The sequence below is a fragment of the Mesocricetus auratus genome, unplaced genomic scaffold, assembly GCF_017639785.1.
Source record: "Mesocricetus auratus isolate SY011 unplaced genomic scaffold, BCM_Maur_2.0 Super-Scaffold_100044, whole genome shotgun sequence".
Taxonomy (NCBI): domain Eukaryota; kingdom Metazoa; phylum Chordata; class Mammalia; order Rodentia; family Cricetidae; genus Mesocricetus; species Mesocricetus auratus.
The window spans coordinates 1,148,166-1,175,752 of NW_024429221.1; the positions used below are offsets into that span (position 1 = coordinate 1,148,166).

The 27,587-nt window shown below is 47.7% G+C and overlaps 1 protein-coding gene across 1 annotated transcript; it reads right to left on the reverse strand.

Annotated features, from left to right (window-relative positions):
• On the reverse strand, positions 1-26,236 carry Med17 (mediator complex subunit 17). Its single transcript, XM_040735255.1, has 12 exons — positions 25,869-26,236; positions 23,706-23,872; positions 21,833-22,052; positions 20,555-20,691; positions 20,390-20,474; positions 18,378-18,530; positions 13,668-13,798; positions 12,636-12,820; positions 5,476-5,613; positions 3,528-3,645; positions 1,882-2,041; positions 1-601 (listed from the first exon to the last, which is right to left on the reverse strand). The coding sequence occupies exons 1-12, from the start codon at positions 26,110-26,112 to the stop codon at positions 390-392; spliced, it is 1,950 nt and encodes a 649-aa protein (XP_040591189.1). The 5' UTR covers positions 26,113-26,236; the 3' UTR covers positions 1-389.
• Between the last annotated feature and the right edge of the window lie 1,351 nt (positions 26,237-27,587).

Genomic DNA, 27,587 nt, shown 5'->3' on the forward strand with positions numbered 1-27,587 from the left:
TGATTTGAGATACAGCTTATATGGTTGTAAGAAATTCACAAAAACCTCAGAGATTTTAAACAAAGCTTATGTTAACATCAAAGATAGGAATTTTTTTTCTTATTTTAAAAAGCAAATTCAAGCCCTTAATTTAATAATGTTTTCAGGGTAGTTGTATAAAAATGTATTATTTTACATCTCCCCATACTGCATACTACAACTGTACATAAACGTTTCCCCTCCAAAGCACCCATCGTTTATAAAGTGAGGATGCCAGCTGCTAGCTTCCACACAGGGCTCCTGTGAAGGACTGGAACGCCAGGACTTATATGGAAGACATCTCTCCCTTGTGCTTGTAACTGATCTGCAAACATGCAAGTCACTGTTTCTGGAACTCGTTCTGGAGAAAATCACAACAGACAGGGGCTCAGTGCAGACATAAGCAGCTCCATTTTGTAAACGAAATTACGGCCCTCCATCTTGCTCCACTGAACCTCCTTGAATGGTCCACGGAGGTGACTCCACTTGCTGTCCTGTAAAACGTCACTTTTCGGAAGGTCTTTGCACTGGTTCCGGGGAAACTGAACCATAATCTTGCTGCCACTCTCAGGTCCGTTACGAACTATTGAGGAAAGCAAACATCAGTACACTTCATTCTGCAAGCACAGGAGCCTACCCACCAGCTGCCACAACCCTGTTAACAAGTGTTTCGGAGCAGACCACAGTGGTGCACACCCCTAACCCAGCGCCTGGGAGGCGCAGTCTGCAGGATCAGTTCAAGGTTAGTGGGCTACACAGTAAGTTCCAGGTTAGTGTGGCTACACAGTAAGTTCCAGGTTAGTGTGGCTACACAGTAAGTTCAAGGTTAGTGGGCTACACAGTAAGTTCAAGGTTAGTGGGCTACACAGTAAGTTCCAGGTTAGTGTGGCTACACAGTAAGTTCAAGGTTAGTGGGCTACACAGTAAGTTCAAGTGCAGTGTGCTTCAGTTCCAAAACTCTAAATGTATTTATTTATGCACGTATGGGTATGTATGAATACGCGTATGTATGCACGTGCGGATGTCAGAAGACAATTTCCAATTGCTCTCTCTGACAACCATGTGGGCCTTGGGATCAAACTCAGGTCATCAGGCTTGGCGGCGAGTGTCTTTACCTGCTACACCATCTTGTCAGATCTCCAAATGACACATTTTTGCATACACTCACACACACACTCTAAGATGATTTTAACATCTCTGAATTAACAAGATGTGTCAGGTGTGGTGACCTATGCCTGCAATCTCAGTCCTGAATGGCTGAGACAGGAAGACCAAGGCTGGCCTGGACTACAAAGGAAACTCAACACCAGCCTGAGCTACAGAGTTTGAAACCAGCCTAAACTGCACCCAAGACCTGGTTTCCCCAAAAAATAAAGAAGCTTGTCTTTAATGAAGTCTTAACTGATGCAGGTGAGATTTAAAAGATGGCTTCTGAAGTCATCAACCATCTTAGTTCTAAGAACAGAAGGCTTGCTTAGTAAGTTCTCCCACACACTCTTTCCTCCCTCTCTCCATTCTCTCTCTCTCTCCCTCCCTCCCTCACCCCCCCTCTCTCTCTCTCCATCTCTCTCTCCGTCTCTCTCTCTCTCCCTCCCTCCCTCCCTCTGTCTCTGTCTCTGTCTCTGTCTCTGTCTCTCTCTCTCTGTCTCTCTCTCTCTCTCTCTCTGCTCTCTCTCTCTCTCTCTCTCTCTCTCTCTCTCTCTCTCTCTCTCTCTCTCTCACACACACACACACTCCTGTCCTGAGTAACAAATAGCATCAACTAGCAGCAGTGTAACGTGTTAGCTCAGCACAGCCTCTGCTCACATTTAGTTATTAAAGCAGACTGCTAGAGTTACCCCCATTTGGAGCAGTAGGAAGTACCTGAGATAGCATAGTCACCACTTGGCGAGGCCACCGTGATGGCAGAGGCATTGCCAATGCTCTCTATGGGTCCGAGCCCCACATGATTACTGAAGCTGAGGACCTGCCAGCCCATGACCTTGGCAAGCTGCTGAACGGCGTGCACCTGGTGCTGTGACATCTGTGAAAGAGAAGACGTGAAAACAGGCACCCTTTGTGATCTGATGAAATCCTAAGTTTGCTGGAGTTCTCAACCTCTGGTTCAAATCTGGGGAATTCTCCTGAGTGACATGACTAGAGAGCAGGGCAGACCCCACCCTCCACTGCAGAAACTGCAGCTGCCTGGTAGTCTGTGTCCACTGGCAGCAGGAGTGCAGACTCGATTAGCTTACTATGCTCTCTGGGTTCAGGGCACGGCAGCCATCTAAGGCAGCCAGCAGAACAGCAAGCCACAGAGCGGGTCAGGCCCTGTCCTCCTGACAGTCCCTGAGAGGATGACAGCCCTCAAGGCAGAAGACCACTGACCTCAGGCTGTCACTCTGCCTTCCTGCTCCTACGGTCAGCTGACCCTTAAACAGCACCCCACCTGCTCTTCATTCTCACCCTGGTGGGGTGCACTCTGCCCCAGCAGTATGGGCAGCGACGAGCGGTACCAGGGCAGCAGCACCACCACTTTCCCTGGCCCCTGTCCACTCGCAGGCCCTGGTCTCTAGACACTCAACACATCTGTGTGTGTAGACAGGCCATTCTCTGAGACACTCAACACATCCATGTGTGTAGACAGGCCATTCTCTGAGACACTCAACACATGTGTGTGTGTAGACAGGCCATTCTCTGAGACACTCAACACATCTGTGTGTGCACTTAGGATGGGACCAGCTAGGGACTAAATCAGCCATGTCCCTCACAGATGACCTCATTACCTGGCATCAAAGAGACAAATCCCCTATGAGAGTACTGTACCCGGAGGAAATTATCAGTATATTTTTTCTTAATTTGTGTGAGTAATCATTATCTTACATTAGCATTAAAACAATAACAAAAACCCCTCCCTTTTCTGCCACAGTTCATCACTTTACTAGATAATCCCAATGCTAAGAAGGCAAACGGCTGTTCTTGCACTCCAGTGTCACAAAACAAGTCCATGGAGCAGGGATTAGAACGCAGAACTTTCTATGCTGCCCTTCCACATGAGCAAGCTTTTCCAGGGTCAAAGACTAAATCACTGCACTCGTTACTGTGACTATGGATAATGGTTGCTGTAGTTCGCATCTATCTGCCTCTCCCTGGTTTCCTTGGGCTGATACTTCCCCACTCCTGAAGAGGATCTACTTCCCCAATGACAACCAGGAAGACAGAAACCCTGCCGGCTGCAGAATGAACTGATCCTTTCCTGCGTCACAAAAAGTGCAAATAAAACCAGGACACATGATGAGGCAAAAGTGTGTACTGGAAATAAGTGACAGGCAGAAAACAATGGTTTCTCCCTCTATGGCTTGCTCAATCTGTTCATTAAGCAGTTAATCAAACAAGGGACATTAGGTTTGAAGCGTGGCCAGGCATGAGCTGCACACCTGCAATCCCAGCCACCAGGAGGCAGAGGCCGGGGACCCTATGTCGAAGAAACAGAACAAAACCTCCAACCAAAAGCGCAGTGTGCAACAAACCTGAGACAACAGGAAATCCTGCAGCTCCTGCTCCTGATGAGACAGTGTGATCACCCGCCCGTCTCTGTGCACGACACGCACCTGCTCAACACCGACGTTCAACTGCAGCTGGATGGACCTGCAGACACACACTCAGTCTGTACCGTCCCAGGATCTTTACACCACGTTGACAACATGGACAAAGACCACAGCAGTTCTGACAACCCAAACAAACTTTTGTTTACTTGTTTGTTTTTTGAGACAGGGTTTCTCTGTGTAGCTTTGGAGCCTGTCCTGACACTCGCTCTGTAGACCAGGCTGGCCATGAACTCACAGAGATCCCCCTGCTTCTGCCTCCTGAGTGCTGGGATTAAAGGTGTGTGCCACCAACGCCCAGCTCTAACTTTTATGTTGCAGAGAGCGGGGTCGTTTCTTAGCTTCCTCTGAATGATATTCAAGGCAGACTTCCAGCACCTGCTCCACAGCAGGCTAGCCGGAGCCATCATAGGACATGCACACAGCAGCACCCTCCATCCCCAAGTGGGATTGGCCCTGACTTAAGAAGTGGATAAAGGCTCTTGCAGTCAGGCCTAAGGACCGGAGTTCAATCCCAGGTCAAGAGAGAACCAGCTTCCACAGGCTGTTCCACCTCTACACACATGCCATGCATGCATGACAGCCCCAAATAAGGGAACAGATGTAAAACACACTCCCCTGCATTACTTCAAACCACACACTTCTACTTTCCGTACTGGATCTTATGCTGGTTATCGTTATTAAAACAGGCACACTGAAAATCAGTACTGCACTCAGACCTCTGCTCCTCCTTCACAGGGGAGTGACTCTGTATGTCACAGTGCTTTGTTCACGGTGGCCAGTTAGCTCGGTCTTCAATTAGCATCTAAGCACTCACAGGGCATGGACAGGCAGGGTTGGGGCTCTCAGACCAATGCAGGAAGGATACAATTGCTCAGACCAACACAGGACTTGCACCTGAATCTTTTTTATAGCAGTTTAAAAAGACAGGATCTTGTTTTGTAAAGCCCAGGATGGCCTTGACTTCACTGCAATGTTTCTGCCTCCAGCTCCCAAGCTCTGGGATTATAGGTATGAAATACCACACCCAGCTTTATAAGGTGTTGGGCATCAAACCGAGAACACATTTCTTTTTGTTCCAATTCTGGGAAAAGAACCCAGGGTTCCACCAAGCAATCATTGAGCCACACACCTTACCCAAGCATCTGCCTAAGAATGCCAGGACAAGGACTGTGCCTCTCTTACAGACACACAATGGTCAACTTGGTTGAGAGGTACAATCATCAACCAACGGATCAGAACCAAGGGCAACACCAAGTCAGGAGACACCTACGAACTCAGACCGACCCGAGCAGACAATGCTTTACGCAGGCTTAGACGCCAAACTCACAGCTGATACACTAGACTTGCACAGCCGCTAGGCAAGAACTGACGCAGGCTTGGGGAGGGTCTCAGCCAGGGAGGTGGCTTTCTGCTCAATGCCGGGGTCACTTTCACTTTAAAACCTAGGCATGTTCAACTTGTAGCCCACAGGTTACAAGTGGCTAAGCATGGCTACGAATATGGCCCAACCCTAAACTGTAAACAGGAGATTTTATGTGTTTTTTAAAAGACTATGTATGCTGCATATGTGCAGGCACCCCTGGAGATCAAAAAAGAATCTAAGATTTCCTGGAGCTAGAGTTCAGGCAGTTGTGAGCTACCTGAGCGGTGCTAGGAACAGAACTCGGATCCCCTGGAAGAGCACTTCAAACCCCTGAGCCATCTCTGCAGCCCCTTACCTCTTGTTTTTGCAAACACTTTACAGGTGATATAATTTATGGGAACTCCATGACAACCTAGCCAATAAAAATCCGCGGTTTCATAGAGTCCTTAGAAAAGGGTACAACCAGCACCTTAGCAGTTGCCCCTGTGATTTACTGGTGACACTTACTTGCATATTTGTTCATAACCTTGAGACGTGATTAAAACTTTTACACTAGATTCATAAACGTCGTTGATGTTTGACCAGTGGGCCTGGATCTGGGGATCTTCAATTCGACTTGCCAAGCTGTCAATGGTTGCAGCAGTTCTTTAAAAGGAAATTTTAAAAATTAAAAATCACTATATAAATGAAAGCATGAATTTTGCAAACACCTAAAGATTTTCTTTTTTGTTTTGGCTACTTTTGACGGTATCACCATTTGAGGGGTGAAGCATCTAGACAGTGAGCTGATTTCTGGGAGCCGTTGCACACACTGCTGTGCTGGTCTCAGCTTTGCACACAAGGCAACACACTCTCACACCACCCTCACCGTCCTGACAGGCTGGCTCCCTTATGACTGTTCACCTCATCCTGCTCATGAAAGATTATCGCCTCAGGGCAAGACACTTCCCAGTACTAACCTGTCATGTACCACTCACAGACGTTAGTGCCTGATCTCTGGCAACAAGTGATTTGGGACACACCCAGACTTGTTATCTAATAATAACAATCAAGGCAAACTACAGCCTTGAGCACAATCCAAACATCACCCACCAAGAAAATCAGCAATGCTCGCTACACTTAAATATCTAAAACTGCATCTAGTCAAGAACATTATCATCTTCTCCCTACCAGCCCTGCAGTGCGTTTGGCAGGCACTGGCTTTTGTTTTTTTTTTTTTTATCTTGCATTGAAGCAGTCTATCCTCCCTGTAGTCCCAACTTGGCCTGGAACTCATGATTCATTTTTTTGTCTCCACCTCCTTAGTGCTAAGATCACAGCTGTGTCTGGCTTTAGATAAGCGCTGTTACCTAAGAAAGCCTTCCTTCCTTTCGGCTACAAAAACAAGCTAAGCATTTAAATTGGCTCTTACAGAAATAAACTAAGGAACAGTATGGGGTTTACCTCAGAGGCCAAACCAGACACAAAAGCAGCAATCCTCCTTACCTTACACAAGTGCTAAGTCCAAAGCATATAGTAACTGCACCCACCAGGCCAACAAGTCTTAGATCTCATTGTCTGTCTGAACCTCGTACTTTATCAGAAATGGAAGAAAGCTGAGGCCAACAGAACACAGGAGACCACCCAAGAGGCATTTGTACATGGTCTGCTCTGGCCTCCTCTCCTCTCCTCTCCTCTCCTCTCCTCCCCTCCCCTCCCCTCCCCTCCTTTCTTCAAGATCCCTGCAGCGGGCAGGTGTGTGAGGATGCTCCGCCCAGCCAGTGTCAACACGCTAGATGCATCTCAGTGCCAGAGGCTTGCCTGCCACACCCACCACCCCGGCAACTAACTGGGGAGGTAAATCATGGAGCATGTGTCTGCTGCTATGTCACATAACTACTAAAATAGCTTTGAGAAGCACTTGGAAAAATGTGTTAACACTGAGGATTAAAATCTTACAATTCTAAATGTCCTTTTGTTTTTAGAGAGAGAGAGAGAGAGAGAGAGAGAGAGAGAGAGAGAGAGAGAGAGAGAGAGAGAGAGAGAGAGAGAGAGAGAGAGCGAGCATGCCTATGGAAGAGGAGGCAGGAGGAAAGCAAACTGAGTTCAGCCTACTGTCTACAGTAAGCCCTGTCTTACTGGGGCTATGGGTGCAGTCTTGTGGAGAGGACTTGCTCAGCATGCACAGGGCTGATCTCCAGCACTGCAAAACAAAACAAACAGTAACAAGATTGGCTGGGCATGGTGCTGTACACCCTTAACCCCAGAACTCAGGAGACAAAAGCAGGAAGAGCTCTGCTGTGAGTTCAAGGCCAGCTTGGCCTACATGCAAGGCCTAAGAAAGCCAGGGCTACATAGACTAGAGAGATCCTGTCTCCAAAAATAAAAATGTTCATTCACACACCAACAGATGTAAAATGTCACCAGCCCAGTAATGACCTCGGGGGTGTTGAGTGAAGCCTCTTTTTTTGCCAGCCGCTTTGGTTTTTCCCCAACACAATGGAGTGGGATCATACATTTCCACGTATAATGACAAAAGCTTTAAAGAAAATTTAGAAACAAAAGAACGGAGAAAAGCATGGGTTCTTGGTGGCATTTTCTCAGGTGGGCTCTGTTTTGCTAGAGATAAGCAGAGACTCATGCGACTCGCTTAAGGGAGTCTTCCTGACTCAGCATAAGTAAAAACAAAAACAAAAACAAACCAGCAAGGTTCTTTTAAGAGGCTCTGCTAACAATTGAAAGGTGTGTACGTACAGCTGGAAGTGGCAGTGACCACATCTCTGAGCTGGCAGCTTTTGCTGGATGTCAGCATAGACTGAGACAGTGAGCTGGAGTCACACTTACGCCCGCCATCTTGGAAAAACTGCAGTTTAAACAGCCGCTGTTTTAACAGGTAAGACACGTGGCCAGAAAAACAAAGATTTACAGTAAAGTCAGACTTGGATGAAGAAAAAAACCTCTAAAGGTTTACAGTGTGTTTAAAAATATACATAGGATTGAGAGAGAAAAAGAAACAACATAGTGGTAAATAAATAGAGAAGCCGGCTGTGGTGGCGCAAGCTGGTAGGATTTGCTGCAGAGGCAGGCAGATTTCCACAGAGAAACCCTGTCTCAGAGAAATAAACAGATAAATAAAAGTAAAAGAAATAGAGTAATAATAATAGATAAATAAATAAGCCACGTAAAGATGGAAAATACACAGAGAGTCTGGATACTGTATGCTATTGTGTTTTTCAGTTTTTTGATTGCTAAGGAAGGAACAACTACTAAAGTACCCTTGATTATAAATGCTGCTGAATTAATTCAACTTATATCTTCTGAAAATGCCTTGACTTCATTTAAGTATAAGGGATATGTTACTTTGGAAAAGATATTTTATTTCTGTTTCCACAGAAAATGGAAAGCTGTGGATTCCTTCCAGGCTTCTGTGGTTTGATGAACCAAGACCCCTGGAAGCAATGGCCCAAGTGATTCAACATCTAAAACAGCTAAGATGATGCAGTCTTACAGACCCTGAAAATAAGGACTTATACAGGTTTCTGAGTTTTGTCATGATCCCCATGGTATGAACAGCACCCCCATCCAGTACGAAGCAGTTTGAAATGAGCGATGTCCAAATCCCCATATTGTTTATAAATCTTAGTTTTCATTTGAATGGGGTTGCTTATAATTGGTTAATGATCACAACCAATCTCTTTTTAAAGGAAAAAGGGGATTATGGTATGGAAATGAGTACTTTGTATTGGTATGGTTTTTCATTTACTGATACAAATTCAAGGTCAATTTTGTGATGTATATGTTTCTCCTCTTGATTAAGTATTGTGATTATACTGATCTTTAAAAACGTAATGCATAGTCAGAACTTATAGTTTGGTAGTTAGGTTTTCTAAATATATAGAGATGTATTTGAGATAGATAGCCTTCAAACCTTTCAAAGACCTTCAGAAAATGGCATTTAAAATGGTTTAGGGTTTTTCTTGACAATGAGAAATGTCTGCTCCTGGCACACCAATTACATCTGAGAGGAAGATGGGCATCGAAGAAACTTGTTATGGAGTTTGCTTTCAACATGGCAAGATTAGCCACTTGGGCAATCAACTGCTCTTGCCTGGACTATTTGGCTGTTGCTGTATAAACTGGACATGCAGGACCCACAGGAAAGTGACTGCTGAACTCAAACTGTCCTTCAGGGTTCCTGCTTCATGGAAGAGTCTACGAGACTTTCTGCAGGACACAGAAAACTGAATGACAGACTGCCATTCCAGATGGACAGTTTAAAATTTCCTGCTTTGCTGAAAAGTCTTTCAGCCTATGGGCTGAGGATGGATGCCCCAACATTACAGAGGAACTTCGGGTGACTGCCCAGGCAGCAAGATGTCTCTGTCAACCCTAGTGTCTATATATTATCCTTCTGTGGTCTTTGATAGAGTTGAAGGCAGATAGTTACAATCATAGTTTTCCTTAGTTATGATAAAAGATAAGCTACATATAGGACTTTGGACTCACAAGGATGGGATGGATGATTTTTTTTTTTTTACGAGACAGGGTTTCTCTGTATTGTTTTGGAGGCTGTCGGTCCAGCCCGGCCTTGAACTCACAGAGATCCGCTTGCCTCTGCCTCCCGAGTGCTGGGATTAAAAGCGTATGCCACCACCACCTGGTGGATGATATTTTCTTTAAATCTTGCTGAATGTTGATAGACAAAATGCTGTAACTGTGTTCTTGCTTGATAACTGTTCTGTTATATATAATTTGACTATGTTAAAGTTAAGATCTTTCTTTTTGTTTAGACAGAAAAGAGAAGATGATGGGGGAAGTCCTGTGTATATGTCAATAAAGCACTGTTGGCCAATAGGGAAGCAAGATAGGTGGGACTAGGAGTCCAGGAGGACTCTGGGTAGGAGAAACACAGGGAGTCAAGATGTAACCGCCATAGGGGTAAGAGGTCTGGAACTTTGCTCCAGTAAGAGAAATGCTTAGATTAACAATTATGGGATAAATACTTAAGTCAGAGCTAGTCAGTACGAAACAAGCAAGGCCAACAGCGTCTTGTGTGTTATTTGGGAACTACAACGTGGCAGAGCCCAGGCAGGCGACTGGTGGGGAAAAACCAAGTGGCAGACAAGGAAAAGGCTTCTCTCACACACACACACACACACACACACACACACACACACAAAGTGCTTTCTGCATTACACATTTCACATGCGTCCTTAGGTCTACAAACGGGTGGGTGCGGGGCAGCACTTTAACGCTTTCCTACTTCTGAAACTTCTTACTGTTTGAGATCAGTAATGGCTCTCTCTGTGCGCCTCACGCATTTCAAGGAATACCTGACTTTATGGTCAAGGAGAAAATGTAAGACTAACAACAATACATTCATATCAATACCATTTACCACTGAAATCCGCAAAGGAAAGCAGTACTTCTATCACAACACTGTAATGTTTCTAAGACGTATCTGCACAGTTACTTAGTTTATCCCAGGACCAGGCTTTTATGTACGCCCACAGTGAACCAGGAGTAAATGAAGGGCCGGGGACACTAAGGGACACGACAGTAATTAAACTACACCTGACACCCATCTCCACCCTGGACCCCACCTTCCACCCACTGCATCACAGAACTGTAAAACATCTTCCTAATTTAGGTTACTAAAGCTGAAGAGTCCAGGTTTCTGCTGTGTTGGGACCATAAGCTAATGTCCTAATGACTCACTGTAAAGCATGGGGTCTGCCAATGGAAGACAGGCCTTGTCTCTCCTGCAAGGTTAGCTCAGGGGCAGGTCAGGACCTAGCCCATCACCCCTAGGAAGTGAAGCAGGTTTACTTAAGATACCGTGTGCTTGGGACTGGAGAGATGGCTCAGAGGTTAAGAGCACCGACTGCTCTTCCAGAGGTCCTGAGTTCAATTCCCAGCAACCACATGGTGGCTCACAGCCATCCATAATGAGATCTGGTGCCCTCTTCTGGGGTGCAGACATACATGGAGGCAGGGCAGGGTGTTATAGTCATAATAAATAAATCTTTTAAAAAAAAAGCCGGGTGTTGGTGGCACACGCCTTTAATCCCAGCACTCGGGAGGCAGAGGCAGGCGGATCTCTGTGAGTTCGAGGCCAGCCTGGTCTACAAGAGCTAGTTCCAGGACAGCCTCCAAAGCCACAGAGAAACCCTGTCTCGAAAAACCAAAAAAAAAAAAAAAAAAAAAAAAAAAAAAGATAACGTGTGCTTTTCTTTTCCACAACTTCTTCACCCTGGTACCGTTCCCAGGGCCACTACTAAGTCCGAGGCTTACCTAGGTCTATCCATCTTTTTCAGGCTGAGCAGAGAACCAACCGTTTCTTTGTTGTCTCTTTTCTCTGGTGCCAGCAGGAGCTTGTGTGCTTTTGGCTCCTGAACAGCGCCTTGAACTTCCCTGATCCTTGCTAAAGCTCAAAGGGCTCACTGCACACCTGTGTTCCTTCTCTCCTCTCCGCCTCCTGCCAGGCAGCAGGGAGACCTATAGCTTTCCTTCCCCAGGGTTTCCCTTTTAAACACGAGTAGACTGTTTGCTCTAGTCTTGACAGGGAACCCTGGTTCCCAGGTACCACCAGGTGGCTCTGCTGGGAACCTTCAAGATTTCTGCTAATACTTCTTTCCTGTTATTTAACCTATTAAAAAGACAAACGAAACTGATTTATTTACAATTCATGTGCGTTGGTGTTTTGCCTATATGTTTGTCTGTGTGAAGGTGCAGGATTCCCTGGAACTGGAGTTACAGGCAGCTGTGAGCTGCCACGTGGGGGCCGTAAATGAACCCGGGCCCTCTGGAATAGCAGCCAGTGCTCTTAACCACTGAGACATCTCTCCAGCCCTCCTGCCATTTAATATTTTGGTCAACAGAGAAAATAAACCTGTTCCTGCACCCCAAGATGGCATCACATGACAAATGGTAAGAAGATTCTGAAAATCAAGATATGCATCAGCAATATCACCTACTAAAACAATGCTTGAGAACTTTCAGGGCAAGACCATCAAGTAGAAAACAGACCTCCCCACCAGCTAGAGTAGCCAAAGAGAGGGCATCCTTAACACCAGCAAGATGCACTCCCTCTCACCACACCCAGCTATCCTGCAAACACTGTGCATGAAGATGGAAAACAAAGCTGGGTGTGGCAGTGCACACCTTTAATGCTGCAGAGGCAGGTGCATCTATCTGTCAGTTCAAGGCCAGGGCTACATAGTGAAACCCTTCTTGAGCAGAAAAAGACAAGGCATGGTTGGGTTAACACAATCTTGGGCTGACACCCTGGCTGGTACCTTTAGCTGGGTAGCCTTGAGCAAACTGACTAAATTATCAAAGCCTCAACCAGCTCATCAGTGAAGACAGCTTTAATGCTATTTGCCCCAGTAACAACTAAATCAACATGTGAGAATAAGGGCCTCAAGAACGGACTGCCGAACAAACATACAGCCAGGAGAAAAGATGTATTCCTGGCTGACTATCAGCCAGCTGCTGGCACGGGTTCAGGGTGCTCGGAACGGAGCATGCAGCTAGTGGCAGGGTCTGCCCCACACTGGAGTGACCCAGTCTGTCATCGTAATCTTACTCTGTGCTGCCGTCTCCCAGGGGGAAAGAACTTCACACACATTAAAGAGAACAGGAAAAGGACTCTGTCACAGAAAAGCAGTAACTTTCTTCATTCTTACCTGCTCCTCAGAAAAATATGCTTGGCTTGTTTAATTATTTTTTCTAGGAGTCCTTCTGTGGACTGTATTGAATTGATTTCATTTTTATCGAAAGCTTGAGGACCTGAAAGTCTCATTCTCTTGTGGCCAAAAGGAGCACTTGCCGGGTGAGGCATCACAATGGAACTCAAGGTCTGTTTATGAAACTGACAAAAAAAGCCACTTTAATAGCCAGCACCTAGTAATAAACATGACAAAAATGTTTAATCAAACCTTGCCTCAAACTTTTAGAAATAAAGTAATAAATAAAAGGTAATCCTCCCGGGCGTAGCAGCAATGCTTTTATGTCAGTACTTGGGGAAGATGCCAGCCTGGTCTACATAGGTTGGTACAGGTGAGCCAGGACTGCATATATAGACCCTGCCCCAAAATTATCATCTTTATACCGAGATAAAGGCACTGGGTGGCCATGGGCACGACTCAAGTCTCTAAAGAGGGCGGCTCCTTTGGGCTGTAGCTTTATCTTAAAAGCTCATTACATCTCATTCATGATCAACAGTTAATCAACTGTCCTAGACTGTCTGGCAGAACCCCTAGAAACACGTAGTCCTGGGACTGAACAGAGAGCATTACTCACGCTAAGCAAGTGCTTGACCCTGAGTGAAATCGTCAGTCTGAAAAACCTCTGACTACACAAGCTTTTATACCATTACCATTGTGACCAACGGATTGGCCACCTTGGGAGTTGGGGGTGGGAGGCTGGAAACACTCATCTATAAAGATTCTCAACACAAGACGTTACTGTGCAGCTCGGGCCTCCCCACCAGAGCCGCCCTTTCTCTGTCCAGTGGCGCATGCCACCCATGCCAACTCCAGAACTTGCTGTGTGTCCCCAGTGCTGCAGGGTACCCTGGGATCAAGGGCGTGCGCTGGTATCTCTGCACCCCTGGCACACAGAGGCTCTTCCAGCCGCTGCTGCGAGTCCCTGACTCAGTGGGAGGTCTGAGGACTGCTCACTCTGCTCCCATCGCAGAGCTGCGCCTGACTTGTTACCTCTCTGATCAGCAGGTGCAAGCTGTGCTCCAGGACATAGAGGTGATCCTCTGGACCCGGCTTCTCCGTGGCAGACTTCTGGGACTTCTTGTCATTTGAGGAGTGGCACAGGGAAATGGACAACTGCAAGTCTGTGAACAGAAGGGCGGGACAGCTGCAGATAAGCCGAGAACAGACGCCGAGACCAACCTCACAAAGGACAGTCAGGCACACTCTCAAGGTCCCCTCAGCTGGCCTCATGTGAGCGAGCATCTCCTCCAGTGATAAACTCCCACAGGCGTGGGCAGCTGCAACTCCACACACTGTAATTAATGTGGTGCTTCCCCAAGCTGTAGTGAAGACAGGGAATATGACTCCTGTTTTTACAAACGCAAAATCTGTTTTTTTTGGGGGGGGGTTCAAGACAGGGTTTCTCTGTGACTTTGGAGGCTGTCCTGGAACTCACTCTGTAGACCAGGCTGACCTGGAACTCAGAGATCCACCTGCCTCTGCCTCCCTGGTGCTGGGATTAAAGGTGTGCGCCACCAACGCCAGGCGTACAAACACAAATCTTAAAAACGAGCTTTTCTAGTTCTATTTCAACATGGAGTTAGAACCTAGCTTTACCAGGCTCTCTTCCCTGTCCCCAAAGAAACAGGAAAAAACCGTTCGTGTCTAACCCTAAACCAGTGCTTCTCAGCCTTCCTGATGCTATGACCCTTTAATACAGTTCCTCATGTTGTGCTGACCCCAACCACAAAATTATTTCATAACTTTAATTTTGCTACTGTTGTGAGATATAACATAAATACCTGATATGAAACCCAAAATGGTGGAGACTCACAGGTTGAAAATCATAGCCTCAACCAAGTGCACTGCTTAGAGACAACAGATTTCTAAGTTAAGGCTAACTGCTTCTGAACAAAAGTCTCATCTCTACAAATTAGGAACATTCAAAGTGCTTTTAAATTGGTACCTCATTTAGAAAAGGCAGTATCCACCGGGCGGTGGTGGCCCACGCCTTTAATCCCAGCACTCGGGAGGCAGAGGCAGGCGGATCTCTGTGAGTTCGAGGCCGGGCTGGACTACAAGAGTTAGTTCCAGGACAGCCTCCAAAGCCACAGAGAAACCCTGTCTCGAAAAAACAAAGAGAGCTAGAGAGCGAGAGAGAGAGAGAGCGAGAGAGAGAGAGAGAGAGAGAGAGAGAGAGAGAGAGAGAGAGAGAGAGAGAGACAGAGAGAGAGAGAGAGAGAAGGCAGTATCCTTGAAAGAAAATGCTACCTGGTAGCTGCTGCTGTCTGAAGCCACACGTTCTTAACGTACTGTGAAGGCCCACGATGCCACCCCCAGGACCCACAACAGGATGGGCAGCGCCACTGCCCACAGCTTTAGTAACCATGACACAGCACAGCCTCGTCCTCCAGCCGGTCTCACAGCACCACACCATACAGTTCTCCTCACAGCACCACACCATACAGTTCTCCTCACAGTGTCCACACCATACAGTTCTCCTCACAGTGTCCACACCATACAGTTCTCCTCACAGCACCACATCATACAGTTCTCCTCACAGTGTCCACACCATACAGTTCTCCTCACAGTGTCCACACCATACAGTTCTCCTCACAGTGTCCACACCATACAGTTCTCCTCACAGTGTCCACACCATACAGTTCTCCTCACAGTGTCCACACCATACAGTTCTCCTCACAGCACCACATCATACAGTTCTCCTCACAGTGTCCACACCATACAGTTCTCCTCACAGTGTCCACACCATACAGTTCTCCTCACAGTGTCCACACCATACAGTTCTCCTCACAGCACCACACCATACAGTTCTCCTCACAGTGTCCACACCATACAGTTCTCCTCACAGTGTCCACACCATACAGTTCTCCTCACAGCACCACACCATACAGTTCTCCTCACAGTGTCCACACCATACAGTTCTCCTCACAGTGTCCACACCATACAGTTCTCCTCACAGCACCACACCATACAGTTCTCCTCACAGTGTCCACACCATACAGTTCTCCTCACAGTGTCCACACCATACAGTTCTCCTCACAGCACCACACCATACAGTTCTCCTCACAGTGTCCACACCATACAGTTCTCCTCACAGTGTCCACACCATACAGTTCTCCTCACAGTGTCCACACCATACAGTTCTCCTCACAGCACCACACCATACAGTTCTCCTCACAGTGTCCACACCATACAGTTCTCCTCACAGCACCACACCATACAGTTCTCCTCACAGTGTCCACACCATACAGTTCTCCTCACAGCACCACACCATACAGTTCTCCTCACAGCACCACACCATACAGTTCTCCTCACAGTGTCCACACCATACAGTTCTCCTCACAGTGTCCACACCATACAGTTCTCCTCACAGTGTCCACACCATACAGTTCTCCTCACAGCACCACACCATACAGTTCTCCTCACAGCACCACACCATACAGTTCTCCTCACAGTGTCCACACCATACAGTTCTCCTCACAGCGTCCACACCATACAGTTCTCCTCACAGTGTCCACACCATACAGTTCTCCTCACAGTGTCCACACCATACAGTTCTCCTCACAGTGTCCACACCATACAGTTCTCTTCACAGTGTCCACACCATACAGTTCTCCTCACAGTGTCCACACCATACAGTTCTCCTCACAGCACCACACCATACAGTTCTCCTCACAGTGTCCACACCATACAGTTCTCCTCACAGTGTCCACACCATACAGTTCTCCTCACAGCACCACACCATACAGTTCTCCTCACAGTGTCCACACCATACAGTTCTCCTCACAGCACCACACACACCATACAGTTCTCCTCACAGTGTCCACACCATACAGTTCTCCTCACAGCGTCCACACCATACAGTTCTCCTCACAGCGTCCACACCATACAGTTCTCCTCACAGCACCACACCATACAGTTCTCCTCACAGTGTCCACAACATACAGTTCTCCTCACAGTGTCCACACCATACAGTTCTCCTCACAGCGTCCACACCATACAGTTCTCCTCACAGCACCACACCATACAGTTCTCCTCACAGTGTCCACACCATACAGTTCTCCTCACAGTGTCCACACCATACAGTTCTCCTCACAGTGTCCACACCATACAGTTCTCCTCACAGCACCACACCATACAGTTCTCCTCACAGTGTCCACACCATACAGTTCTCCTCACAGTGTCCACACCATACAGTTCTCCTCACAGCACCACACCATACAGTTCTCCTCACAGCACCACACCATACAGTTCTCCTCAGTGTCCACACCATACAGTTCTCCTCACAGTGTCCACACCATACAGTTCTCCTCACAGTGTCCACACCATACAGTTCTCCTCACAGTGTCCACACCATACAGTTCTCCTCACAGTGTCCACACCATACAGTTCTCCTCACAGTGTCCACACCATACAGTTCTCCTCACAGTGTCCACACCATACAGTTCTCCTCACAGCGTCCACACCATAAAGTTCTCCTCACATCGTCCACACCATACAGTTCTCCTCACAGTGTCCACACCATACAGTTCTCCTCACAGTGTCCACACCATACAGTTCTCCTCACAGCACCACACCATACAGTTCTCCTCACAGTGTCCACACCATACAGTTCTCCTCACAGTGTCCACACCATACAGTTCTCCTCACAGCACCACATCATACAGTTCTCCTCACAGTGTCCACACCATACAGTTCTCCTCACAGTGTCCACACCATACAGTTCTCCTCACAGCGTCCACACCATACAGTTCTCCTCACAGCGTCCACACCATAAAGTTCTCCTCACATCGTCCACACCATACAGTTCTCCTCACAGCACCACACCATACAGTTCTCCTCACAATGTCCACACCATACAGTTCTCCTCACAGTGTCCACACCATAAAGTTCTCCTCACAGCACCACACCATACAGTTCTTCTCACAGCGTCCACACCATACAGTTCTCCTCACAGTGTCCACACCATACAGTTCTCCTCACAGCACCACACCATACAGTTCTCCTCACAGCACCACACCATACAGTTCTCCTCACAGCGCCCACACCATAAAGTTCTCCTCACAGCGTCCACACCATACAGTTCTCCTCACAGCGTCCACACCATACAGTTCTCCTCACAGCACCACACCATACAGTTCTCCTCACAGTGTCCACACCATACAGTTCTCCTCACAGTGTCCACACCATACAGTTCTCCTCACAGTGTCCACACCATACAGTTCTCCTCACAGCACCACACCATACAGTTCTCCTCACAGCACCACACCATACAGTTCTCCTCACAGTGTCCACACCATACAGTTCTCCTCACAGTGTCCACACCATACAGTTCTCCTCACAGCACCACACCATACAGTTCTCCTCACAGTGTCCACACCATACAGTTCTCCTCACAGCACCACACCATACAGTTCTCCTCACAGCACCACACCATACAGTTCTCCTCACAGTGTCCACACCATACAGTTCTCCTCACAGTGTCCACACCATACAGTTCTCCTCACAGCACCACACCATACAGTTCTCCTCACAGTGTCCACACCATACAGTTCTCCTCACAGTGTCCACACCATACAGTTCTCCTCACAGTGTCCACACCATACAGTTCTCCTCACAGCGTCCACACCATACAGTTCTCCTCACAGCGTCCACACCATACAGTTCTCCTCACGGGCCACAAAGGCTGGCTGCTCTTACTTGGGAATGGCTGAGAGATGATCTGGTTTTTCACCACAATGTGAGGAATCTGAGACTTAATCTGAACAGCTTCCCGAGAAAGTTGTGCAAAAATCTCTTTACAAAGAAGAACATTCTGTGCTGCTTCCAATTTCGTCTGCCAATGTGGGGAGCCTGAAAGACAGAAGGCATGTGTAATTCCACTGTCCAGCCATATTGTGTACACAGTAGCACAAATAATGACCTGACGTCATAGTCAAAGGTTCACAATTCCAGTATAGTCTTTTCTCGAACACGGTATCTCCCTTGAAATTATTTCGACAATTGGACAGGCACAAACAAGCTTGCTTCATTTTCACCACTGTCTCTCTTACCCCGTCCTCTCCTGTGCATGTGCGTGCGTGCGCGTGTGTATGTTGTGAGCATGAGATGAGATGATTTAGAGGAAAGAGACTGAAGACTACTGAGCATGAGGTTACTTACAGGAATACAGACAACAGATCGTGGCTACGCTCTGAGGAAACGTGGTTCCTGTGCACACAGATAAGCTCTGGAGAAGCCAGGAGAAGCAAACACGCAGGCTTGTCTCTTCAAAGGAAGGACATGTTTGCCTGCCTTCCTCCCTGAATGTTGGGTAAGGACGTCCTTTCACAGCCTGTGACCCTTTGCTGCCTGTAGAGCCAGCATCCCCCAGAATTACGTTTTGTTTATCCCAGACCCTTTCCCTCTTATCTTGAGCGTTGTTCTTAGTCCATAAACTCATCCTTGTGAGGATGTCACTTGTACTTTACAGCAGCCTAAGTGGCTTGGGCCAGGCCAGTTCCAACACCCACACACTATTGTGTTCACCTCAGCCATTCTCCCTAGACCTTTATCTTGAGCACGGTTTCTGCGTCTACAGAACCCATCTTTATGGAAGAAGTCAGAAGTACTCTGTAAAGAGTTTCGGTGTGAACATGTCTTAAGCTTTGTTGTACTCAGAAGAAAGAGTTAAATATTATCAGAAAACTTTTTCTCCGAAATTACTCTGTGCTTCAACACGGCAAAAATAAACAACCCAGTGGAGCCGGGCGTTGGTGGCACACGCCTTTAATCCCAGCACTCGGGAGGCAGAGGCAGGCGGATCTCTGTGAGTTCGAGACCAGCCTGGACTACCAAGCGAGTTCCAGGACAGGCTCCAAAGCCACAGAGAAACCCCGTCTCGAAAAACCAAAAAAAAAAAATAAAAATAAAAATAAAAAAACAAAAAAAATAAACAACCCAGTGACAGACTCTAGAAATCTGAGCCAGTGATGGCCGACTAAGACAAGATGAACCAAGTTTCATACTCACCTCACCTGGATCTTTTTGCTGCTGGCTGTAGAGCCTGCAGGGACCCCAGCACTACCCCACTGAGGAAAATAACACACCCTGCCTAGAAACCATTAGCTGCGTATAGTCCCTCAGTAAGGGGGTGGGGCCTCATGAGCCCCTCCACCATCAACGGTGAAATGGTGAGGGCCCAGTCTTGTACAGGTCTGCAGTGGGTAACCATAGCCAGAGAGCACACGTGCAATGGCTCTGTCCTACCCATAAGACGCCGTTCAGTGCTCTTCCCCACCCTGGCTCCACTTTCATGATCTTCCCCGAGCCTTGGATGGGTTGAAAAACCTCACTTCTTTTACACAGAGACAACTAATATAGTTCAGTCTACAAAAGCACACAGCCACTCACTAGCAGCTTATTTGCAAATTGTAAGAAGCACACTTTCAGAAGCAAGCATGGCACTTCATGCCTGTAATTCCAGCACATAGGAGGCCGAGGCAGAAGGATTATAAGTCAAAGATTAACTCAAAAAGCCAAAACAGCTGACAGGTCTTTGAGAAACCCACATCAGTGCTCCGGGTGTCTTTCTGAGCACCCCTCCCCTCTAAGACATCCCAGTGGCCACCAACACTGCTTTTAAGGCTCTGCTTCCTATTCTTCTCACACCAAAGGTCTCGTGTCCTCTCTCTTTATGTCCGGCTTACTGACGGTTAGACATGATGACATACCTGGTTTGGATTTGGGCAATGGTCTCTTAAAGAGGTTGACTGTGCCAAGATCACCAATGTCTGGAGCCTGTTTTTGAATAGAAACCTAGACAACATGAAAAGCATTAGCAAAGCTGCTTCAGAGTAATTGGTAAGAAATTACTTGAAAAAGACTCTAATCAGTACCTTGATGTATGCAGATCCCTCCAAATCACTGGGAATCTGGACATCCAGAGGACAGTAATCTTCTGGTATCTTTTTATCCAAATCAATGTCTGTATTCTTAATCACTTCAAAGGTGCCATGATGGGGAAAGAGAGAGCCTAATTGGGTGTAAGATTAAAATAATTAACACAGCACATTAACTTAACACAAGCTGTCAAACATAACACGTCACACCCGCACCACTGAAGCACGAATCCTTTCCACTGGAAATAGGCGTGTGACAGGAGGGTCTGGTGAGCCAAACCAAAAAAACAGCAGAGAGGCAGAGGCAGATAAATCTACAGTTTGAAGCCGGTCTGGCCGGCACAGTAAATTCTAGGCCAGCCAGAGGACACAATGATCACGTGTCAAAACAAACAAAGCAAACAACAACAAAGTAACACTTAGCAAGCATGGTGGTGCCACACTTGTGCCCGTCTTAAAGGCCCCACTATCACCTGACCTCCACGAGCCTCCAGGGGCTTTGACAAAATGGCCATGCCTCTATGAGTTCATGCCTCAGATCTGAATTCAGCATCAGAAAGGCAGAGCAACAGTGCTTACAGTACTAGTTCCTGTACATTAACATGAAGCAGCTCTGTGAGGCAGGAAGTCTAAGTAACTGCTACATTGTGAGTGGACGCTCAGGTCCAGTGGTGTCTAGCAAGGGAAGACGTTCAGATCTTCTTGTGGTTAAAGAATGTACCTAAATTCTTCCAGTCTCAAAGGACCACCCCAAAGAGAAACTAAGTATCTGCCCTAATTGTTTTGGGGGAGTTCACACGGGGGCTGGGACACGGCCCTGACCCGTGTGCTTTAACAACGGCCTGACACGGGCACAAGGGGTCTGGCACATTCCCACTGCTGTTCTCCAGCGTCCCAGCAGGAGTGCCCGGCCATCGCCCATTGAGCTCTGAACTGCAAACATCCCGCCTTCCAACTCCCTCCTGAACGCATCTAAAAGGTTTTCAAACTGACGGCAGGTTGCTTACTATAGGACTGTAGTGAGACTAGTCTGTGTGGGGTTTTTAATTTAGAGTCCCGGGTAGGCAAAGTTGGCCTTGAGCTCTTGAGCCTGTCACCTCAGCCTTCAAGTGTTAGGCCTCCAGGTGTCTGACACCAGGCCCCGCCAAGAGTGCTTTGGCTTATGGGTAAAGAGATGAACAGCGCCGTGCACCAGGAAGCTGAGAAATGGTCCCAGCAGGAGGGGTTCGCCCCTTTGGCTCACACGAGGCGGTCTCTATGGTCACATGTCTGTACCCGCACTTCTGTAGCTCAGGTCGCCCAGGATCTTATCTCCAACCTTCCTCAGCTTCCAGTGCTGCCGCAGCCTCAGGAGCTCAGAGTTGAAGTCTCGCTGGAGCTTGTTTTCCTGGTTCTCGGCCACTGACTTGGTCAGTCTTTCTGCCCCCTTCAGGAGGATCTGAGCTGCTCCCGCAAGGGACTTCTTCTTAGAGATCAGCTGCAGGGTCTGAGGACTCTACCAAAAACAATCCAGAATATTTCTATCCACATCTGGAGTTACAAGTTATCATAGATAACTTTAAAACCACAGATTTAGTTAATATATATATATTAACTAAAACAAACCAACAAAACCAGACAGGAAGAAGGATGGCAGCAAAGACCTTGCCATGCCAGCAGGAAGGCCTGCTGAGTCCAGCCCCAACACCCACATAAACCCTAGCACAGCTACGTGCCCCTGTAACCCCAGTCCCAGGGAGGGAGGACAATTCTAGAGGCTTGCTGGCCACTCAATCTAGCCAACCAGTAAATTTTACATTCAGTAAGAGAAACTCACTCAAAAAATATAGTAATTCAGAGAGCAGTTGAGGAAGACTCCCAAAGTAACGTCTGTCCTCCTCAGCCTTCCGCTTATACACACAAAGAGTACTCAGAAATAAAATGAGTAAATGGGGGAGAAAATGAGTTGGTGAAGTGACATACACTAAGAATTTGAAAAACACAAAACTTTTCCCTTGCAAAACCTTTCTTAAACCAGAAGTAAGGCGTTTCTTGGGCAAAAAAGATCTTAAGTCAAAGCCACCACAGCGGCCTAGAAACTAAGGCTCAGTCCTGTCCTCATTCGCCATCCTCTGGCTCCTACCCAGTTCATACGCTCTGTGGCACTCACCTTCATACTACATATCAAATCCCTGCTTAGATATAACCTACGCACAGAAACCACCACCTGCGTGGCACACATCAGTGCTCAGCTTACAATAACCAGCATATGACCAAGCAGCTGCCGCTTGCAAAAACACGAAATCGTGGCTGGCGTCAGTCACACGGCACTATACTAGCTACACTCACCGACTGAGGACGTTGAAAACTGACCTGAGATTGTGTGCACCACAATGACCAAGCGTGTGTTTTATTGAGAAGCAACATTTCAGATGACAAGTCTAATAAGTGCTCAGTTTCTGACCGTAGGAGCATTATCAAAAAAGCACACATACATTTCATAGAAAGGTCACAGTCTTCTACGACCATACTGCTCTGAATACCCCAACCTCAACTGACCTCACCACTTAGCTAAGGTGAGTCAGGCGGGTCAGGCTGGCTGGTACTTGGACAGGAGAGAGCACACATCACTCTGTTTCTACTTAAAGGAGCCAGATTCAAAGATGCTCCTCACCTGTGAAGCATACAGTCCTTCGTCTTCACCTGGACTTAATTCTTTCTTAAAAATAATGTTACTTTATTGTGGGAGCGTGTGTGTCTGCATACGGAGAGGTCAGGGGGTGGCAGAGCTCCTGGAGCTGGGGCTGCCTCATGGGGTGCTAAGAACTGAAGTCTGGTTACCTGGAACAATATGTGCTCTTAATCATTGAGTCAACTCTTTAGCTTGTGGATTTAGTTTTTCAAGAAAATAAAAGGAACTGGATGGTGGTGACACATGCCTTTAATCCCAGGACTCGGGAGGCAGAGGCAGGCCATTTGTGTGAGTTCCAGGCTAGCCTGGTCTACAAATCGAGTTCCAGGACAGACTCCAAAAGCTAGACAGAGAAACCCTGCCTCAAAAAACCAAGAAAGAGAAAGAGCGAGACGAGAAAGAAAATAAAAGGGAGCGAAATGCACACGTCGGTCCTGAGATTTAAAGAGAAGCTGTCTGGCTAGAGGCCACACGCACCTGTTTAGGAGGAAGCGCATCCTGAGAGACGGGGTCCAGAGTCATGAACTTTTTGTCCCTGACAATGCTGAGGACATCATAGAGCACACACATCTCCGTGAGGGCACTTCGCAAATTGTTCCTCACTGAGTCCCAAGGCCACAGAGAAGGTTGGAATTTTACCAACGCTGAAAAACAGAACGGAAAAACAAAACACATGTGTACTGATTACAGTGAATGAAAGAAGGCACATTTAGAGATTTAAAAGTATAGGAAGAGGGGCTGGAGAGATGGCTCGTCAATTAAGAGCACCGGCTGCTCTTCCAGACGACCTGGGTTCAAGTCCCAGCACCCACATGGCAGCTCACACAACTGTCTGCAACTCCAGTTCCAGGGGATCTGACACCTCCACAGCAAAGCAAATAAAATGAATGTAAATATATATATTTTTCAAGACAGGGCTTCTCTGTGGTTTTGGAGGCTGTCCTGGAACTAGCTCTTGTAGACTAGGCTGGCCTCGACGGCCGGGCCTGCCTCTGCCTCCCTAGTGCTGGGATTAAAGGAATTTTTTAAATATGAAAAGGAGAAGTGAGTTTTCTTCCAGACTGTCCCTTCCATCTCCTCACCACCCTATCTTGAACTGCTAACATTTAACACAGCATTCCCTCTATGACAAAACAAATGCAGTCTAATTTCCACAGGGCAAATCTGCCATTGTATCTTAGGCAGGCATCCAAACATCTTTTTTAACCTAGGCTTCATTCATGTCAGATGAGCACTGAACTATATACCTCCAGCCCTACACAAGTTTTTAAGACAACCTGCTTCCTTCCAGCATCAGAACTTGAATAACTGTATTGGATTTCTAAATTGCAAAAAACAAATGGCCTACAACATCAGCATTGCTACTGGCTGTAAGAGCATATTTTCCTTTTAATTAATTTTTAATACATGCTCACGCTACAGAATTCAAGCTCAAAGAAGCTAAAAGCACCAGGGGGGTGAAAGTCAACGTTTTCCTTTATTGCCAGGCCCGATTCTTCTCCCTTCTGAGACATAACCATTATTAATAGTTGGGGTAAACCCTTCCAATGGTTTTTCTGCTAATTTACACACATACGTTCCCATTCTTCTGTTACTTACCCTTTCCTTCATTTGCTATGACCGAGAGACACCTCACACTAGCATATAGGACCCACTCATTCTTCCACACACAGTAGAGCAGTGGTTCTTAACCTTCCCAATGTTGCAACCTTTAATACAGTTCCTCATCGATCGCCATCCATAAAATCACTTTGCTGCTATTTTGTAACTGTAATTTCGATGCTGTTATGTTCGTAATGTATGAATCTGGTATATGACCAAGGGGTTTGTAACCCTGAGACCTGCTGCCAAAGGACATCTGGAAACCTGGAGGAACGTCACATTTAAGCACTCCTACTTAACAGACAGGTCAATACATCCTTGTGCTGTATCGTTCTTCCGTAAGTGAGGGGGATTTAGTGGATCAAACGAGATACACAACTGCTGAGCTGATCTATACCTTCCTGACACAGGATAATAACAATATTTTAATTTCCTACAAAGTTTATGAAAAGCTATTTTTTTTTAACTTATTGAGACGGTGTCTGACCATTTAGAGATCTGACTGCCTCTGCCTCTGCCTGGCGAGTGCGAGGAATACAACAAGCCTATATTACGGCACTCTACAGGAACATCCCCACCCACTTAAACCGATCCCGTCGCATCGCTACATCAAGAACTGTGGTTAAAAAATAAAAATCCTGCCGGGCGTTGGTGGCGAATGCCTTTAATCCCAGCACTCGGGAGGCAGAGGCAGGCGGATCTCTGTGAGTTCGAGACCAGCCTGGTCTACCTAGTGAGTTCCAGGACAGGCTCCAAAACAATACAGAGAAGCCCTGCCTCGAAGAAAAACAAAAAACAAACAAAATAATCCTCGGATAATAAGGAGAATTGCGTCCCCAAATTCCTGTCTGAGTTTTGTACACGACCCGAGTCCCTCGGCCTTACCCCCGGGTAGTCAACACACGTCTACACAGCGTCAGCTGCTGCTCGGCACCCCCAAGCAGGGAAGCAAAGTGACAGGGGAAGCAAAGTGACAGGCCCAGACCCCCCCAGCGCTTCCCCACCGGACGCACTTCACCCCCGGGGACAGACCCTCACCCTCCTCGTCGTCCTGCTCGGCCGCGGCGCCAGCCCAGTCCTGCGCGTCGCCGTCGGGCCCCGCCGCCTCCTCCTCCTCGGAGCCCGAGCCCTGGCTGAAGTCGATGCGCTGCGCCAGGCGCGCCAGGTTCTGGGACATCGACAGCGGCTGCAGGTACGTCTCGGTGCCATCGAGGCCCACCTCCTGCACCTGCTTCTCGCAGGCCGACTCAATGCTGATGCGCACGGCTCGCACGCCCGACATGCTGGCAAGCGGCCTGCGGACCTCACGGCCAGGACGCGGAGACGGACGAGCAGGCGCGGGAGAGACAACGCGAAAGCCGCCCGCCGCCGCCGCCGCCGAGACGGAAGCCGGCCCTTCAACACCTCCCCTACAACGCTCCGCGCCGCGTCTCGCGGAACAGTAGGAGCAGGCGTGGAGGGCCAGCCGCCCGGACACTTCCGGTGTGCTGCACCGGGGGAGCCGGGGAGCTTCCGGTTGTCGGAGACGCCGCTGCTGCCGGGAAGGCCGGTTGGGCCGGGCTTAAGACACGGGGCCCTGCAGGTTTCTTAGTTGGAAGTTAATTGGTTGCTTGGCTTTTGAAATGGCTTCTTTCCTTTCCTATTGACTTGATTAATTTGTTTTTGTTTTGTTTTGGTTTGGTTTTTTTTTCGAGACAGGGTTTCTCTGTATTGCTTTGGAGGCTGTCCTGGAACTCACTCTGTAGACCAGGCTGGCCTCGAACTCACAGAGGAGATCCGCCTGCCTCTGCCTCCCGTGTGCTGGGATTAAAGCCTCTGCCTCCCGAGTGCTGGGATTAAAGGCGTGCGCCACCAACGCCCGGCTTTTGATTTGATTAATTTGTTAATTGGTTATTGAGACACGCGGCTCCCTTGGTGAATTATTGATTAGATATTTTTCAAACGGGGAAGTTTACCCCTCCCCCAACACACACACACACAGACTTGTCATTAGCGAAACGGGGAAGCTTACTCCTCCCCCAACACACACACACACACACACACACACAGACTTGTCATTAGCGAAACAAATGCCTGTTACTGGGCTGTATAAGCAGGCTACTCCTCAGATAGACAGCCAAGAGGCACATTTCATGGTGTTGTGATGTCGGGTTCGTTACTGAGTGGCCTTTCCCTGCTTACTTTCAGTAATGTAGGCAGCACTGGAAAAAGCAAGGAACATTAGCAGCTTGGCAGGTACTAAACCCCTACCTCTGTCCGGTGATTTTGTTGGGTGGTTGGTTTTTTTTTTTTTTTTTCCGAGACAGGGTTTCTCTGTGGCTTTGGAGGCTGTCCTGGAACTCACTCTGTAGACCAGGCTGGTCTGGAACTCACAGAGATCCGCCTGCCTCTGCCTCCCAAGTGCTGGGATTAAAGGCGTGTGCCACCAACGCCCGGCAGGGTGGTTGGTTTTTTGAGACAGGGTTTCTCTGTGTAGCTCTGGCTGTCCTGGAACTCACTCTTTAGACCAGGTTGGCCTTTGATGCCACTTTGAGTCGGATGCTGGGCTCCTGAACAACCTTGCCTTGTCCAGTAATCATTTGTAAGTCTTTGGGCCCTTGCTTCCCAAGATGACTTGCTACTGACAATGTCCACAGGCCAGTGTGCCCCTGGTGGTGCTGGTGCAGTCACTACAGCTGTGGAGATGCCATCACTGTAGGAGATGCTTCCTGAGAGGGTCGAGTTGGGCCCAGCGTCCAGAGTCTGAACAGCCTTCTA